Source organism: Misgurnus anguillicaudatus, chromosome 7 (genome assembly GCF_027580225.2).
Source record: "Misgurnus anguillicaudatus chromosome 7, ASM2758022v2, whole genome shotgun sequence".
Lineage (NCBI taxonomy): Eukaryota > Metazoa > Chordata > Actinopteri > Cypriniformes > Cobitidae > Misgurnus > Misgurnus anguillicaudatus.
In genome coordinates, this window is record NC_073343.2 from 1,744,121 (window position 1) to 1,763,817 (window position 19,697).

The following is a 19,697-nucleotide window of genomic DNA, read 5'->3' on the forward strand; positions in this document are numbered from 1 at the left end:
GCCTGGAGTATAGTTTGTTTTAACATGTATGCGTGCGTACACAAGCAGTCGAAAGCACAGCTTTGCAAAGCATGGTTAATTGGACTCATACGTGTATGTTTGACGCATGCGCATTGCGACAAAATGCAATGCATCTCCTGGGATACATACATTATACTGTGTGCGCGTACTATTCTGGAGATGACGAAATTTGCATCACGCGCACTGTACGCTGACTCTCGCGGATGCGCAAAAACTGAACTATACTTCTACCTTCAAGGCCCAAATATATTTCGTTTTTTACACGTATGCAAGTGTACCGCACAGTCAAACGCACAGCCTTACAAAGTATACTTTATTTGACTCGTACATTACAGGTACAGGTTTTCGACGCATGCGCATTGCAACAAATTGCAGTACCTATCCTGGCCTATACTAAATACTCCTGTATGTGCATACACATAAAAAATAGGATCGGTTAAAAAATCCAGCGATGCGCATACAGTTTGCGCATTTTATTCTGTTAACGAAGAATTTAACAATTGGCATATGCTTACAAACGTTGAGAATAATCAATCTGGATAATCGATTTATGTTTTACGCTACTCGTGAGAGTATTTTGGTATATTGATCGTAATTTCAAGATTTTTATTTATTTATATATAATAAATAATATATATACACATGTAAATGTTTCTTAAATACATACATGAACGTGTATGTATTTATATATACATTATAATTACACACACTCATATATTATGCAAAAAAAATCAATTTATTTTGTATGCGATTAATCGCGATTAATCTTTGCCCAGCACTACTCAATATTCACAATAATGTGTTAGATCTTCAGCACACTTATAATAATATAAAATTATATTAAATGAATCTCAATAATATCTAAAAATTGATATATCGCAAAGCGCTACGCTATGCTATCTCCAAAAAAACGTTTTAGATTAAACATTAAATATAAATTGATGTAAACAGAGATAAAAAAGGAATGATAATATGAAATCCTACATTTCAATGTAAAAGTAAACAAATAAATGCTCTGTCATCATAACAAGGTGTGCTAACCGAGGGGCAACCTTCCGATCTTTTTGATGAAGCCAATACGGAAGTGATTAAACTGCAATTCGTCGATTGGCCACTAGAGGCAGGCTCCAAAAGGGAGTCAATTTCCATAGACCTCCATGTTAAAATGGTCAACTTTACAGTATAAAAATAATATGTTTACAGCCTGGTCTGTATAGCTAAGTTTGCCCTTCATGACAACTGTGAGGGTGGATTTTTTGTAACTCATCTGTTTAAATTATTAAGCCTTAAAGTTCTGCATAATTAAGGGCGTGGCCACTTGAGTGACGGTTGAACACCCACTGCCATCACTAGAGTCGAGCTAGGCGGGCATGGTTTCGGCAACCAGTCACCTCAGCTTCACCCACGTCGCGCCTCTTTACCCATTTTGGGATATCCGCGAGAGATGCGAGGTGACGCGCGGCCATGGTGGCGACGGCAGGCACCGCCTACTTTAAGCTTCAAAAACGATCTTAAGAAACCTATGGTTGACGTCACAGACACTACGTCCATCTTTTTTTACAGTCTATGGCACTAACACAGCAGATCAAGGAGTACACACATCTGCATGACAACATCCCTTGTCAATGAGGTGTGATTTTCTCTCTTATTCTGAATCAAGGACACATCTGCGCCCTAACTACTCCCCCAGCCAACAAACAGATGAGGATGTGGTCACCGCTTGTGTGTCTCAAACAAAACTACGATGTCTTTGCTCCCCAGACGCACCACAGCCCTACAGATCTCCCACAATCCATCTAAACACTGTCTGGTCTTTCGTGTTGTGTGGTTTGGCAACAGTGGGAGGGAGATGATGAGAGACATTAGACTGAGAAAAGACCCTGGGTTTCCTCTACTTTGTATCTGACTCATCGGATAACAAACGGCTGGTGGTGCTAATGCACGGTCGTCACGACCCCCACTTCTTCTCTGACTGTGGTGTTGATGTTCCGCAGATGCTTGGTTTTAATGAACATGTAGTGTTCCCAGAGTACTTCAGACCCTCAACAGATTAAACATAGTGTCAAACAACCATGACTTGAATTTACAGCTCAAGGGTACGTGTTTGGGGAGAAGGCAAAAGAAGATTCAAGACAGTCTCTTACCGTAACAGTTGCGACCGTCTCCTCTGTAACCTGTGGCGCATTGGCACGTGAACACCTGTCCATCGCCTGGCACGCACTGCGCTGTTGTATCACAATCATGATTTCCAGTGTAACAGGGGTTTAAGTTTTCTGGCTCTGGGTCTCCAGCTGTAAAAATATGAGAATACAATTCTGTGTTATTAAATCTTATGTATTATAAGGAGCCACAAGCTTTTTGTTCATTTTAATTAAATGTAATGAATTAAAGGGGTCATCATATAATGAAAATCAGATTTTTCCCATGTTTAAGTGCTATAATTGGGTCCCCAGTGCTTCTATCAACCTAGAAAATGTGAAAAAGATCAACCCAGTAACTTAGTTTTGGTAAGCCATACTCTGCAAGCATGTGAAAAAAATAGTTCATTGAAATTTGGCTCCCCTTGTGATGTCAGAAGGGGATAATACAGCTCATTAATCTGCACTCTGCAACTACGTCACTGCCATTTAGTGCAGAGATCAGCTCATTTGCATTTTTGAGTACACACCCAAAAACTACAAATTTTTGCTGGCAATTTTAACATGTTATACAGTATTTTATATTATACAGTATAAAAATTTAACTTAAAAAATAAGGTGAAATGTCCCTTTTAAAAGTAATAAACTTTATTATTAAGTGTATGTTTACACAACAACAATCTACTAAAGAAAAAGTAATTAATTATCACTTAAAAATGAACTAATGATGAGTTAACGGATGTAGGGGAGAGCGACGCTTTTTGGTTTTGGCTCAATCATTCAAAAAATATTTGAGTTTGATTATTTATATTTTTACACAAGCAACACACACATCTCTGCTACAAATGAACATTTAAAGTTTGTTTCTAGTACTTAAAGGACAAGTTCGGTATTTTACACTTAAAGCCCTGTTTTCAGATTGTTTATGATGAAATAGAACGTTTTTGACTGAAATTTCGACATATGCGGGTGCCCCGAGAATTTTCGGGTATTTGTTGTTTCAACTCCCACCTCTTCAATGGGTGTATAGGTGCACTGGAACAATCCTTCCTAAAATGCATTAAACTTTCGTTTACAAAGACGTGAAACTCACTGAGTGGTCAGGGGTGTTCACTGATATGCTCACACAAGAATCGCTGCAAAAGATGCTTTCCAACAGCTGTTTTAGCATTCGTTGTAAACTTGGGGACCTATTTTTCCAAACGCCTCACACCCGTACATTCTTCCGCCGAGAGCTTGAATTATAAATACTCCAGCCCAGGTTGTGGCGATAATCCGCCTTTGTCAATTGCAAGAATACAAACAGGTTCCCGGCGTGGAGTAATACCGTACCTCACAGCACATCTAATACAAGTCAATGGAGTTGGCAAAAACCTGTTGGAATGCGTCTTTTGCAGCGATTTTTGTGTGAGCATATCAGTGAACACCCCTGACCACTCGGTGAGTTTCACGTCTTTGTAAACGAATGTTTAATGCATTTCAGGGAGGATTGTTCCTGTCCACCTATAAACCCATTGTAGAGGTGGGAGGTGATACAAGAAACACCCGAAAATTCTCGGGCCAGCGTCAAATGTCCAAATTTCAGTCAAAACCGTTCTATTTCATCATAAACAATCTGAAAACAGGGCTTTAAGTGTAAAATACCGAACTTGTCCTTTAACATTCTTGGACAATTACACCAAACATGACAGAAGTGCAAATGTTACAACTTAGGTGGGGTTAATTGTAACAGGCAGGGGGTTAGTTGTAACACTTGCTAAAAATTAAGTTTGCAGGCAAATATTTCAATACTATTTTGTCTATATACTTAAAGTAGATATTGTTTATATATATGTCTATAATAGACAGGTATCCACATTGTATTCATTCATCCAGCCCTTTTCTAACAACAGTTCAATTATAAATGGATACAAATGTCTAAATATGTGAGAAAAGCAGCACAATTCTGACAATTTTTTTAATATGTGACCCAGTCTGTAATAACCATACTACAGTTTCAAAAATCTAATTCTGAGATAATGAGCATCAAAGTCTGATTTTAGCCATTCATTTCATTGTGACTTCACATTTTTGACGTAACCTTCTTTAATCAATATTAATGATATGAACAAAAATAAATTTGACATATGGTTTTTGATACGACAGGCACATTTATTTTGTTGGCAGCCAGCAATCATTCGTGAGTAGCCTATTTAAAACAACGGCAAGAATTAAGTTAACGTTAGCGGTTTTCATATCATAAGTGCTGAGGGGTAAGTTGTAACACAGCGTTACAATTAATCCCGCTGGGTCAAAATATTTTCAAGCCCACCAAAACAGTTGCTAAGAGCTGCAGACATATTTCAAAACGATGCTGTTTTAGTCAACAACACACTGATTAATATGACATAGCATAAGATTTGGTATCTTACACATCCAAATTAGAAACCGAAAAAAACATGTGATGAAAAAAATTACTTACATGCCACCAAAACACTCGTTCATTAATAACTCTCTGGAAAAACATTATACATTTACAATAATTTGCGGGAGATCTTCTATTGGCAGCATGAAAAAATAAAGGAAAAACAAAATGCTCAACCTTGTGCAACAATGTAAACAGTCCGTTTTACAACTAACTCCGCGTTAGTTTTTGCCCGGCGCACCCCTACTATTTATAATCTAATGAAGAGTCATCATTTAGTACAACATGACTCATGAATTCATTTTTAACTAATACATTAACTAACAACTAACAAACGTGTTATGTAACCAAAAAGGTATTACGTTGCAGCGACTCTTTCAATGAGGTCTAGGGATAGGTGGATCGATCCTAAAGTATCAATAATTCCAATCCTACCTTTGTATCAAAAGGATCGATTCTCAAGTGCATGTATAAGTTTGTTTTTTAACAAGTGACTTTAGAATTTGTAATAATAGTTGGACACCGTTTTGTATATAAATACACTTCAGTGGGAACTATATCTTCTTCCTCTATATAACCGCATTTGCTCATTCAGTCCCATCTCGGGCGCGGTTTGGTTTTGATATTATTGAGTGTGTTCTTATTCACAAACCTATTGATGGCAGTTTAAAAACAACACGGTAATTGTAGTGCTGCCGAATCCAGATGTTGTACTTCATTACCACAAAAGGGAATGCACAGTGGAAAGCTGACTCACAGATGCATATGAGTCACTCCAGCTGTCACATAACCCATGACATCCCAAAACCAGTAAAAATTACCTCACTACAGCAAACATAACATGTAAGAAGTCTTGAATACCAAGACCAGACATGATGTTATACTGAATGATGCTACAGAACTGCAGACAGCTTTTAGACACTGACTAATGAGTGTAAATGCTCATTCAGAGATGTTAACACATGCATTGCTTCAAATGACCTTGGGGGGGTCAAAACACTTGACCTGGAAAACACAAAACCTTTAAAACAACAGGGTGGTTCACACCGCATTATGACAGACCACCTAGTGCACCGTAGCTACGAGCGACATTACATAAACTAATAGACCACGACAACAGGACTTCATTATGTTTCGGCGGCCTATACAAAAAAGCATGAGGGATCCATTGTTGAGACCCTTGGGCCACACTGCCTTCACCCCCACCGGACGCTTCACCCCCTCATCACACATTAAAAACGGCTTGATTTCCTCACCCCAGGCCAGGGACCAATTTGGCCAATTATCAAAGGCAGACAGGAAGACTTTTGTTTGAACGAGAGAGAATGAGAGAGATGGTCCCCTTTAAAGTGACTCCACAGGGGAGGGGGAAAGTGCAGAACTACAGGACCAACGTTGCCAAATTGAGTAGGATGGGGGTCCTTGGTTCTTTTTAACTTGGTGCTAATTAAAGGGACAGTGACAGACCTATAGGGCGGAGCTCTTTTTAAGACTTTGAAGCCGTGACCTGGAGAGGAACAATCCTCACTTGGCTCACAAAATAAACACATAGGTGTGTGTGTGTACGTACTAGGTGTTTAGGGAGCAAATGTTCTCATTAATAGAGTGAAACCAACTTGTAAGGACATTTGAAGTTGCTAAAACAGGTCATTAAACATACTGTAACGCATACTGTAAATTCCTCACATAATCTGTGTTGCAAATATAGACTAAACATGACAACAGCTGCTTTGGACTTTATCAGTCTTCACCATCAAAGACCTCTGAACAGCTGATCAGAAATGAGGCTGTGTTAATAATAGCTTACTTCCACTCTACTCTTTATATTGCTGTTGTATATTATGTACACTGTGCACAGCTTGTTTATGGACCGTTTCATCGGACGCACGTGATACATGTCTGATCCGAACTTTACTTCTGGTTTCATTTTTTTAATGGTCTGACTAGTTGCTAAACTGATCTCTTGAACAAATGCCTCGTCGAAAACAACAAATGTTTTGGTTTCCTAGGTAATCTATGTTTTTTTTTCTTGTTATATAAATAAACTACGTTTAAAGTACTTTGTGGTTATTTATTATTAGCGGAGTTTACCGGAAGATACGTGCGGACCGCGACAGCCACTTGTTTATGTTGTTACTGCTGAAACCGTCTATACTCAACACACGTCGGTAAAATTACGCGAAGTGGGCGGTAGGGTGGTCCTTATTTTTCAACTTTTAAAAGTTCATGCTCTCACCCCACCAATATGTTTGAATAGATAAATAAATTGGGCAAAATCTTTTCAATATTAATTAATATTTAGTGGTTGCTCAATAGCTTTGAAGTTTAACACATTCACGTATTGTGATACTTTGTGCTAGCATGTATAATTGTTTAATAATATATACTTATAGCAGCAGTGGACTTATTTGACCATGCTCCGTGCAATTAAAACTACTGTTTTAGTTGTGATGTCTTTCAAAGCAAGAAAGCTTCAATGTGAATAGACAATATACACGGAGACAATGGCTGAAGCAACACGAAGCAAGTCCGCTATATGGTTACTCAGATCAGAAGAGACTGAAATAACTGGAACAAAGTTACCCTCCCAGAAGCAAGTTTTATGTGTGTTGTGGGTTTTTAAATAGTACAGTTTTTGCAAAAATATGTGATTGCGGAAATATTCAAAGGCTTTGAGCAACCTCTAGATATTGTAGGAACAATTTAAAATTCTCACAGTGTGTTTTTATTGATATCCTAACACATGGGGTGAAAGTTGAACATTTAAAAAAATATTTTTTTTTGACCCATTATAAGGACCACCCTACTATAGTTGTCTATAGTATGAATATGGATAGTATAAATGAATTCAGAACGTACGACATCCACCATGTTGATATATCACGTGACATAGTCGATTATTGGAATGACGGCAAATTAACCACGAGGGACAGCTGTTTAATATATGTTTCTGCATTTGAAAAGAGCCGCATTACTTTTAAGACATTTTTGAATAAAACAACGCATCGCAACAAAACATCTCCTTCTTCTACTTAGTTGGATAACCTCCTCTCCTGGGGGCTCACGGGATAGTTAAGGGTCCATCGAATAAACACTTCGAGATGTTGCCGGAAGTAGTAGGTCATCCGGATAATTTTTCGCCTACTGTTTTTGGAATACTATGAATTTGGACAAGCTACTCGCCTTGGCTACTGCTTTTCGCCCACTATATAGTATGGAAGTACCATATTTTCCAGACTATAAATCGCTCCGGAGTATAAGTTGCATCAATCAAAAATGCTTCATAAAGGCGAAAAAAACATATATAGGTCGCAATATACTACAAGTCACATTTATTTAGAAAATTATTTCACAAAATCCAAGCTGAAGAACAGACATTTAATCTGGGAAGGCAAGTTATTAAACTAAACCATAGCAGACAGAACAGCAGGCTGAATAGGTGTCCGTACATTAACGTAACATTATCAGTTATTTACACAATACACAATAGCATACAGAACATACCTGAAAGGCTGAATAGGCTAAATGAACCGAACAAGCCAACCAGCATCAAGTTCACGGCTCGTCATTCCACATCACTGAATCCATTGAATTAAATAAATAAAGAAGCAGCATATAGCGGACTCTAGCGGCTGTAGACGGTACTTTTGTCTCTTGGTTCATATCAAAATTAATTCATACTGACTTACAAGTCGCGCCTGACTATAAGTCGCAGGACCAGACAAACTATGAAAAAAGTGTGACGTATTATCTCGAAAATATGGTAGACAGTTTAGGACGCAGCCCATGGTTGTTCCACTGAATAAATAAAACTTTTATTTTCAACCCCTGTCGTTTCAAAGAATAGTCCAACAGTGAGCGTGTCAACTATAAGCGCCTCATCCGTGTGTTGAGATGCGCACGCGATCAGTAGAGGTTCGTGGTGTGGAGCAAAACGCAAGTATAAACAAAGCTTTACATAGCACAGTGGGCGTGTCCAGCAAGTTTTGAAAAAAGTTCAACTTAAAGGTCACGTTCTTTCTGATCCCATTTTTAAAACCCTAGTTAGTGCGTAATGTTGCTAAATTAGCATAAATAATACCTGTAAAATGATAAAGCTCAAAGTTCACTGCCAGGCGATATATTTTCTTTAACAAAATTCGCCTTTGAAAGCCTACAGCGAACGGCCGGTTTGGACTACAGCCCTCTACTTCCTGCTTTAATGACGTCAGTAGAACAGTTTTTGACTAAACTCCGCCCACAGGAATACGTCAGTCGCCAGCTAAGCTAACGGCAAGCTAAGCTGCTATCGAATCACAACACACTAAACAAGCTACGCAATCACAACTCGTTACGTATTTCTAAAGGAGGGACTTCATAGAACAAGGAAGACATCAGCATGTTTTTAGGACAGTGCTATACAGATAAGTAAACTGTGTGGAAAATACAACATTTTTTACATGTGAAACATGAACACGTTATATTGCGCACTGAACACAATCAAAGCTTCAAAAACACAGAAAGAATGGGACTTTTATTGCAAATGATAAACAACTTTCAGGAGCGACAACCAATGAGAGTGAAGCAGTAGAGATCTTGTCATCCGTCTCTCATCAGTTAGTATAGTGGACAGGACAAACAGTATTAGGAACGCCTCCTAATGAATGTCCTTCCTTACACAGCGTACACAGTATACACAGTATTTAATAAATAGTAAGCTGGTAGCTTGTATTCCCCGCCGAGGAATCTAGATACATAAACCACTTCATGTTCACAATCATCAAGATCAACACAAGGTGATATATACCAGCCTGTGAATGTCATCTATGAATGTACCTCACTCTAAGCTAATATCCCTGTCATCAGATCTGATGAAGTGTCACCTGATTACATAAATGTCAATCTTGGACGGACAGTGACAGCTGTTTTCCGGCATGGGTCATGGCCCGTATGGAAAGAGATGCATGGATCTCTTGGGTACAGGGATTCCGGGGTGTTCTTCGTTTCCCACAACATCACTCTGCAACTATTCCTCCAATACCCCCCCCCCCAAAAAAAAAAAAAAAGTGTCATAAGGGAATACTAACAAAACAAAACAATAACATCTGGAGGAGACGTACAATCCAATATGCACTACATACTCTCAACAGTGGATAAAAACCTCAACTTTCGGTTTTTCTTTAAGAATCCATTACAAGAAAAACAAAAGTCACAACCAGTTTCGACAGTTGAGTCATATAAAGTAAGTGTCCTTTAAGATACGATACAATCTTGTGCCTATAAACTAGATACAAAACGGCTGTGGATCGGCGCATCCCAGCTTCACTTATCATCTTAAAGTCAACATTTACAGGGCCATATAAACCACAAAGCCGTCCCATTAAAACCTCTCATGGGAACGACACTGCCTTACAAGGACATAAATCTATAGGTTAAAATAGAAATGTTTGATTTATTCCTGGATTAAAGGGATTTCTTACTAACACAAGCCTCATAAAATACTACAAGCTCAACACTGGTATCACTTCACAGGCGCAGATCATTTTAAGTGCAGCCGTCTCTTGCCATCCGCTAAGTCTGCTGTCTAATGCCAGGCCGTGGTAGAAAGCAGCAGGTGGTTCAGGGTGGTTCTCTTAGACCTATTTGCATTAAGAAAAGGCAGCTGAATTCAGGCCAAATGTGAGCCCTGTGTGAAAGCCAGACTTCTCATTGCTATGTCTATCAGCAAGTTAATAAAGAAACTATGCTAAAAATGAGGAGGAGTATAAACGAAGGAAGAGGCCATACGCGGGGGGTATAGGGCGTTGTGTGCAAAGAGCTCATGAATTCATTGTGGATTTTACACAAGAATCAACTAAGAAATCAAAGAAACCAAAATAAACAACATATGGGATTTTTTTAACTTAAAAAAGGGAGGTAATGTAATCTTGTTAACCAGCATTTTAAACACAATATATGACGAGCTCAAATGCGAAAGCCTAATTTATGGTCCCGCGTAGGATCTACAGTGTAGGCTATGCATAGGCTGTGCGTGGTCTGACACGCACCTCTCCAAAAATTTAATAACGCGTCCAATCTACGTGGACCGCAGGAGTTGTGATTGATCCGCTAGAACCCCTCATCACATAAAAAAAATCTGCATCACATTTCTACATAAGGCATTTCTGATTGCGACGGTAAAAACAAAGATGGGCCAAGTTGAGGAGTGATATTTAAAGTGCACCTATTTCATTGCTAAAAAACAAAGATATTTTGTGTCTTTGGTATAATACAATGTGTTTGTGTGGTTTATGGTTTAAAAAAAACACATTATTTTCCACAAACCGTACATTTTTGTAGCTGCAGATATACTGGGTCTCATTCACTAAGCATGCGTACGCACACATTTGTTCGTAAAATGTGCATACGGACGTATTAAATTACAAATCATGATTCAACAAAAACTTTTGTACTAAAATTAATTTTAAATGTATGCAAAAACGTAAGAACAACCACACGTGCGCAATAATCATGAACAAGGAAAAAATATATAAAATATATAACACAGTTCTTTTTTATTTTGTTCTTACGTTTTTGCAAACATTTAAAGGTGCAGTGTGTTTTTAGAAGGATATCTTGACAGAAATGCAAAATAATATACAAAACTATATTATCAGGGGTGTATAAAGACCTTTCATAATGAACCGTTATGTGTTTATTACCTTAGAACGAGACCTTTTTATATATATACACCGAGGGTCTACATACATGGAAGACGCCATTTTGTGCCACCATGTTTCTACAGAAGCCCTTAACGGACAAATTTTTTTTACTAAGTTGTCTCCGACTAAGTTCTCTTACCAAGTTGTCCGGTGGCGGCCACCGGAGCTTCTCTATGTGTTTCAAAAGCGAGGGGTGAGCAGTGGATTAAGCCGTTCGTTGCAATTTGCAACCTCACCACTAGATGCCGCTAAAATTTACACACTGCACCTTTAAAATACATTTTAGTACGAAAGTTTTTGTTGAATCATGATTTATAAGTTAAAACGTCCGTATGCAGATTTTACGAAAAAATTTGTGCGTACGCATGCTTAGTGAATTAGACCCATTGTCTTCCTGAAACGCACTGATTTTGTACAAAACTCATTGATTTGATAAGCTCTGTGTCCTTGATTGGCCAGCTAATCTGTACAATGTGATTGCCCTGAATACTGCTGACGTCAGCCAGTGGCGCTCCTTACCATGTTTGAAAGATTCGCCAACAATGCAATGCTAACAGGAGTTCATTTACAGGCTGGGCCGAAACGGGAGGAATTATGATAATGTCGGTCTTGTCTACGTCAACAAGCCCAGGAAGTATACTGTTGCCTACAATCCGTGTGTTTGTTATAGTCCAAGAAAAGAAAACATTGGAAACGATAACTCGCGCCATCGTTTACTTTGGGTATGTACCTTTTGCATATCGTTAACATGTACTAATACACACCTACACACCAAAGGAAATGTAAAAACGTGAATCGGACAATAGGTGACCTTAAACATAAAATCATCCTACATAATGTAGGATGAACGCTTTTCAGTAGGACCTTCATACCCAGTGACTGTGTTTGAAACCTACCTCCCACAGGACCGATCTTGTTGGTTATAGCATATCGAAGGATGCGCTCCTCTTTGGCGAACAATGCAAATATGCGCTCGATTCTCAACTCCTGCGTTTCGAGATTGCTGCGTGGTCCGTGAGTGCAATCTCTGTATGTGACGTTCTGTTTGATCTGGAGAGTAAAGGTCTCTGCTCCATTCTCTGCAGACACGACTGTAAACTCACGCGCCGACGTGGAGGTTATCACTAAAAACAGAAAAGTATAAGGAAAAATACCAATTATGTCAAAATACACAAATAAGCTTTTGTTAAGGGTGCACCAACATCAGACAGGGTTTCCTATGAAAGGAAATACTGTAGACAGGAGAAGTAGACAATGTTTATTTCATTATTAAAGCCTACAACTTAAGTTTCCAACAGGACTGAGATGAATTTAAAAAGACATGAACATGAATGATGAGATGTTTTATTATTATGAACAAGAAGAGAAGGACTAACATGAAGGGTAATACTGGTAGGTGTCTTTAAATGGCTCCATTTGCACAGTGGAATCAGGAGGGATGAAGGGTACGCTGCCCTCTAAATGAGTGTCCACGTTGAGGTAATTCTGGGTGTCCAAACCCATGGCCGTCTGGACGATACTGAGCCGCTGGTTACCGGGATAGAAGGTCACATCGGCTCGGCGAGTAAATTCAGCACCTATAAAAATGTTTTAATTGGCCGTGTTTAATGGTTGTTTAAGCTCATTGTTGCTGATGCAATTAACCGCGAAAAATTTTGTAGTTGCAAAATAACATCCAGATGTGAGTTATGAACCTTTTAATGGTGCTTGTTGAACAGGTGTTTTCCTTTTAAAACAATGTTAAAACACAGAGCACCTGACTTCGAGTACATTTTGCACCTTAAAACCAACCCAATGTACTTTTGGAGGAATGCTCACCTCTCGATTAAAGAGAACCAAAACATGCAACACCATAAAATAAGCAAAAGATGACATTATGACGGGCTCACCGGTGATACTGAAGCCATTATGGCTGTTAGGCAGCTCCAGGGCAAATAGCCAACCGAACAGACCTCCGATGGGGGCTACGGGCATGAGGGCCCACCCGACCGGCTCTGGGACCTCACTGATTGCGGTGTACGCCCGTCCATCACCCACCACGATGTAAGCGTGCATGTCGATACTGTCCAGCTGCACCGGAGTGCCGCCCACTGTTAAAGTCCCCCTGACCTTTCCGTTCACTCGATGAGGTGCACCTGATAATATGAAGACAAATGTTATCTTTGTGTTTAACTGACTCTTATTATTTTTCTTTCTACTTAATACTTAATTTTGTAATTATTAAATGTCCACAGGTTGACCATGGCAAAGCTGAAACTTTCATGATGCCTTATATCTACACATTGCAATTTGTTTAATAGATTGCTTTTATGGTGATCGCTTTTGTTTGTAATATATAAAGAGTTACATTTTTATATTACGTAATGTTAAATAAACATGGTTCCCACACCTTAGTTAACTTCAAATTCAAGGTCCAATACCCTCAAATTCAAGGACTAAATGTGTGGACACATTTCAAGTGAGAGCAAGGTTACACTGTGTTACCTTTCAAGATAAATTGTTACAGTTCCCTTTTTGAGGGAACTCGCGCTGCGTCACTGCGGTGACACTTTGGGGGTGCCTCCTGGGGTAAGTGCGTCTGAATGTGTATATCAAATTCAACCAATGGTGAGGATTAACGACAAAGACAGGGTGACGCGGAAACCAGGAAGTATATCGCTATTTGAAATATTGCCAAAGACGGCATTACAGGGACGCAGGAAGTACGGCAAAGGAGACGCAGCGTCTCATTCACTTCTCAGGGAACAACAGCTACATATGTAACCCTAGATGTTTTCATGTGTCAAACACAACTATGCAAAAAAAATGTGGTATTAATCGACATTTGCATACAGAAGATATAAGCATTTAAAGCAAACAGTTTAGCACGTGTGCTTAAAAAGTCTATAATTTTTATAATATTATCCTACACTACACAGGGAATAATATGGATTTTTTTTCGAGAAAACTTTCATCACTTTCGATGACCTGTATCTATGTATGTATGTTTTCAAAAACTTCCCAGGGCCTTGAATTTTTTCCCCTAGATTCACAAACTTTTAACGATTTCAAGGGCCCGTGGGAACCCTGAATAAATGTTGCAAAAAGGTTAATTTATTGTACGATCTACCCAATTAATTTGTAAACTGCTGACAGTCTAGTTACTTAGCGGTTTAGGGGGTTTCTGCCACACACAGAGAAAATGGCAACACTGTCCTGACAGAAATCTGTACTGTCAGCCGGGTTCTCTCTCTCTCTCTCTCTCTCTCTCTCTCTCTCTCTCTCTCTCTCTCTCTCTCTCTCTCTCTCTCCAAGCACACAAAGCTCCCACTGTACACATGCATTTCTGACAGCTGATGAGGCTTTTCCACTGAATATATTCTCTCAGACACAAATGTCTATCATTCAGCACAACCCAGCCAGACGTTTCACTTCTAGGCTTGAGTTGTCTTTCACAAACAGGCTTTGAAAGGATCTTCACAGGTACATTAAAAGCCAGCATGGCCAATGTGACGTCACTGCACTCAGAAGACCCCCGTTACCGAAACCTCATACGGGCCGCTGAATGACTTGTGAGGGAATTCCTTTTCAAAACTCAAGTATTTCCTACATAAATCCACCCACAAAAACAGTGTCAGTCTGAACTTTTAAGAAAAAAGACTGTGCTAGTTGTGGGTAGTGGTAAAAGGAATGTTCACCAATTACAGACAATTAGCAGCCACTATGCAGGCAAATGTTGCAGTTTGTAAAAGTCGTGGTTTTGGGCTGCGAAACGGGGCTTCATCGGTGGTGCTGCTGATCTAATTAGTACAAAGTGTGTGCCAAATCACATCTGTACAAAATGTGATCTGCAAATTCCTTCACGTTAAAACATCTGCTTTTGGAAGGAGAAATGCTGATTGAGGTGATTTCACAGAGTTTATATATTTAAAGGGACACTCCACTTTTTTTGAAAATATGCTCATTTTTCAGCTCCCCTAGAGTTAAATATTTGATTCTTACCAGTTTGGAATCCATTCAAGCTGATCTCAGGGTCTGGCGCTACCACTTTTAGCATAGCTTAGCATGATCCAATGAATCTGATTAGACCATTAGGATCACGCCAAAAAAATAACCATTTTCTAGGCAGATATGGCTTAGGAACTATACTCTCATTCTGGCGTAATAATCGAGGACTTTGCTGCCGTAACATGGCTGCAGGCGGTGCAATGATATTACACAGCAGCCGAAAATAGTCCCCTTAGTAACTTTCAATAGCAGGGGACTATTTTCGGGCACTACGTAATATCATTGTGCCTGCTGCAGCCATGATACGGCAGCAAAGTCCTTGATTATTACGCCAGAATGAGAGTATAGTTCCTACCCATATCTGCCTACAAAATTACAACTTTTAAATTTCCATTGGTCTTAGTACACGATATAACTAGAAGAGTCAAGTTTTAAATAGGAAAAATATCGAAACTCTTTGGGTTTTTTTTTAGGTGCGATGCTAATGGTCTAATCAGATTCAATGAATTGTGCTAAGCTATGCTAAAAGCGCTAGCATCAGACCCGGAGATCGGCTGAATGGATTTCAAAACGGTAAGAATCAAATATTTACTCTAGGGGAGCATGAAAATTTGCATATTTTCAAAAAAAGTGGAGTGTCCCTTTAAAGCTAAGCAATAAATGACTCGGATAAGTCTATGTTGTCAATTTCAATTGGATATTAACTAGGATTATTACACGGCTTGTTGGAATGCTTGATTCTGATTGGCCAGCAGCAACATTTTCGTGTTTGTTATTCCTAGACAACAACTGCTCAAAACTAATTACACACAGTAACACGGATGGTTGCAAATAATTTTGACAGGTACAGTTTAATATTACATAAAAATTATTAATATGTCTTTTAATGACATATATGACATTATATAGACGGTTCCATCGGACGCACACCCATTGCCACGTCTAACCACCAGGAATTTAGTTAACTTTCGGTCTGTGCTTGTTTATCGGTCTGGCTAGTGACTAAACTGACCTCTGGAACAAATAACTTAAAATGTTTCCGTTTTAAAAGACGAGGGGAGATGCGAGGATGGATCACTGCTAAGAGAAGAGGTTTGGCAGCCAAGCAAGAATTCAAGGATCTGTGGCTTACATTGTAAACATTCATTTTTCCACAGTAACGTTACCTCAGAATTAATTTTGCTTGTTATCAGAAATAAACTGTAAATAGACTCTGTTGTTATTGATTCTATGTGTAAGTCTACCAGAAGTTACATTTCGTCCACAAAAGCCGTTTGTTTATGTTGTTGCTGCTGAATTAACAAATGATTAAACCAAAAAGCGTGTTTGGGACATTTAAATGTCTTGTCCAATCTTAAAACCGAAAGTAGAGGGTTTTCCTCAAGGAAAACCTGCATTCATTAAAAATGAGTAAATAAAATAGGCGTGTAATAAGCGGGATAATGTACAGGCAGCCGGTTGTTATTGTGAAATAAGCCCCATACAAGATCCTGATCACACTGTCAGGGCTTATTTCTGCGATAACAACCGGATGCCTTTACATTATTTCTTACATAAAATACCTGTTGTAACTGTCTAATCAGAATCAGAATGTGGAGGTGTGGCTTTGGAGGAAGTTATGAATTAAAGGAACACACTGACTTTTTGGGACTTATTCACTGTATCCCCCAGAGTTAGATAAGTCCATACATACCTTTTTCATCTCCGTGCGTGCCATAACTCTGTCTGACGCACCCCCTGCTAGCCTAGCTTAGCACCAAGACTGGAAGTGAATGGCTCCAGCTAGCATACTGCTCCCAATAAGTGACAAAATAAAGCCAACCTTTTCCTATTTATATGTTGTGATTTGTATAGTCACAGGGTGCACAAATAACAAGGTCATATGAGATACAGCTATCTTTTAACCCTATACATACTGGGAAATATATAGTATGTAGTATAATATAGTTCCCAGTATGTATACGTTTTGTCACTTATTGGGAGCAGTAGAGGAAGATGGAGATGAAAAAGGTATGTATGGACTTATCTAACTCTGGGGATACAGTGAATAAGCTAAAGTCCCAAAAAGTTGGCGTGTTCCTTTAAGGGTGAGATCTTTTTTGTTTAGGCTTTCAAAGCTATGTTGCTATTGCTAGCAGATCGAAAACTGCCAACACTAGGTACATGTAGTGGCTTTCACAACAGCTCTTTTTCTAATATACCCACACCAGTCTTACCGTTTGGCAGGCAATGGCGACCATTCCCATAGAATCCTGAGTTGCATTCACAGCAGAAACCAGTAGAAAAATCTGTACAATGTGCGTTCTGACTACACTGCGTTTGGAAGCGTTCGCAGGTCTCCTTATTATCAGTGGAATACTGGATCACTGTAGAAAAGATAAAAAATGAAATATATAAACATCTTTTTAAAATGTTTGGAGAGTTTTTGGTTTCTTAGAAGAAATGAAGAAATAAATTAAGAGACATTTTGAGTTTTTGTAGCTCAATTGGTAGAGAATTGCATTAGTACCGCAAAAGGTCATGAGTTTGATCCCAAGAAAACACTAATACTGATAAAATGTATGTGTGTGCTGTTTAGGTAGATACCCTTACAATAAATGATTGATAAACCCATATCACAAAAGTGTGATCTCACCTCCAGTCTCAAAGTCGACTTTCTCATCAACACTGAATACTTGAACACCAGAAGTGTGTGGTGGGACATCCTTCACACGGTTTGGGTACACCTGCAGGATTGCATGTTTCGGATGCGGCCGCTGTGGCTGGGTCACGTCCTCCGAGGGTAAATGATGGTGCTCCGGCTCGGGGACATCTTCTGGACTAGATTCTGAAGGTTCAAGATGAGAATTATCAAGGGACGTCTGCTGGTTGAGATCTTCCAATAAAGATGTGTCCCGCTCTGGCTCAATAAACTCTGTTGTAGTGGGGTCCTGGAAGTCTGGATGGTATTCCTCCTCATCCTCATCTGTGTACTCTTCATCGGGGAACTCTGGATCCAAAACGGGGGGAGCTTTGGATGAAACTGCCTCATGATGTGGAGAAACAACATTCTGGAAGGAGTCTCTGTTTCCAATGTGGAAGAGCCAAACTCCTGGCATTCCTGTATTTCCTATCCTGTGTATAGAATATGTATTTAAATGTAGGAAGTAGAAACTACCAAATGAAGTTTGAATTAAAAATTCAGGTTCACTTACTGATAAAGGTTCTTGATGGACTGCTCATTGGTGGTGACGCTGTAGTAAGGACCCTCCGTTCGTGAGAAAAATAAGAAGGAGAGCTCTCCTCTGCTGAACCCCACACGTGCTGGAAGCTCAATTTCAACGTTGTATGATTCTTTAGGTCGAGTCCCATAAAACTGCAATCCATCTTCTGGGTACAGGAAGAGAGCGTATGTATCTTTCTCATTGTATGCAATAACCACTTGGAACGTGTTCACCTACAAGAAAGAATAGAAAACCATCAACATGATTCCTAATGCACACATGCAGTAGTTCCTGTAGTTAGCAGGACAATAGTTATGGGTTCATTTCAAAGGAACAGACATACACATATGTATACCTTGTAATGCATTGTAAGTTGTTTTAGGTAAAAGTGTTTGCCAGATGCATAAATGTACCCACAATTTAGTACAGCTGATAAAGCACGCGCACACAGTCTAAAAGGGTGTGCCAGAATACACTTTTGCTAGTTTAACGACAGGAAAATGGTCTATGCGCCTGGCGCACAGTCTAAAAGGGTTGTTCCTATTCTCGTAATGGGTTTTTTTTGGGCATAACGTTCAATAAACCAATGAAAGTCTCATCTCTCATCCCTCCTGCCAAGGTGGATTGCCTATTTACATGGCAGAGTTTGTAAGCAGAAAAACATTAAGCAGATGAATACCACTGCCACTTTAAGATTGAAATGGTTATTTTTGTAATTAAAGCTTTGGTTCTCTCTAAACGTAGTTATTTCGGGGGTAAAATAAGCAGTTTTTTAATTGCAGATAAAGTATAATGCATGATCACTGTAATCTCAAAAAGTTTTTATTAAGAATAATTTACATAAATTTTGTATACTCACTTTTAACTAGTTTCTTATTAGCTTATATATTGGCTGTTTATTAGTGCTTATAAAGTTAATGCCTTGTTCTGCATGACCATATTGTACATCCCATAACCCAATCCAATACCTAAACCTAACCACTACAATAACTACCTTATTAGGTATTAATTAGCAGTAAATTAGTAGTTTACTGAGTCAAAAGTCATGGTTAATAATGAATTAGGGGTGTCACGATTCTCCAAATCCTCGGTTCGGATTTCGATTCTAATGCCACGATTCAATTCGGTTCTCGATTTTTAAAATAATTTTTTAAGACAAAAAATTATATGCCTTTATTATTATTATTATTATAATTATTATAGTTTCACATTAACATGCACATTGCATGCTTTTCCTCGCATGGGGGTTTGTGGGCTTAACTTT

The 19,697-nt window shown here is 38.9% G+C and overlaps 1 protein-coding gene and 1 long non-coding RNA gene across 6 annotated transcripts in view; one reads left to right on the forward strand and one right to left on the reverse strand.

The window, feature by feature from the left end:
• Positions 1-19,697, forward strand: part of LOC141365231 (uncharacterized) — a 146,818-nt gene that overhangs the window by 108,041 nt on the left and 19,080 nt on the right. The window lies entirely within an intron of this gene.
• The window catches only part of nid2a (nidogen 2a (osteonidogen)), a 47,562-nt gene that overhangs the window by 18,321 nt on the left and 9,544 nt on the right, over positions 1-19,697 (reverse strand). For all 5 annotated transcript variants that reach the window (XM_073869230.1, XM_073869228.1, XM_073869231.1 and 2 more), the window contains 7 exons: positions 18,425-18,666; positions 17,866-18,344; positions 17,447-17,596; positions 13,133-13,378; positions 12,620-12,820; positions 12,140-12,367; positions 2,166-2,312 (listed from right to left, as the gene is read on the reverse strand). In XM_073869230.1, the coding sequence (XP_073725331.1) occupies positions 2,166-2,312; positions 12,140-12,367; positions 12,620-12,820; positions 13,133-13,378; positions 17,447-17,596; positions 17,866-18,344; positions 18,425-18,666 (1,693 nt within the window). The remainder of the gene's footprint in view (positions 1-2,165; positions 2,313-12,139; positions 12,368-12,619; positions 12,821-13,132; positions 13,379-17,446; positions 17,597-17,865; positions 18,345-18,424; positions 18,667-19,697) is intronic.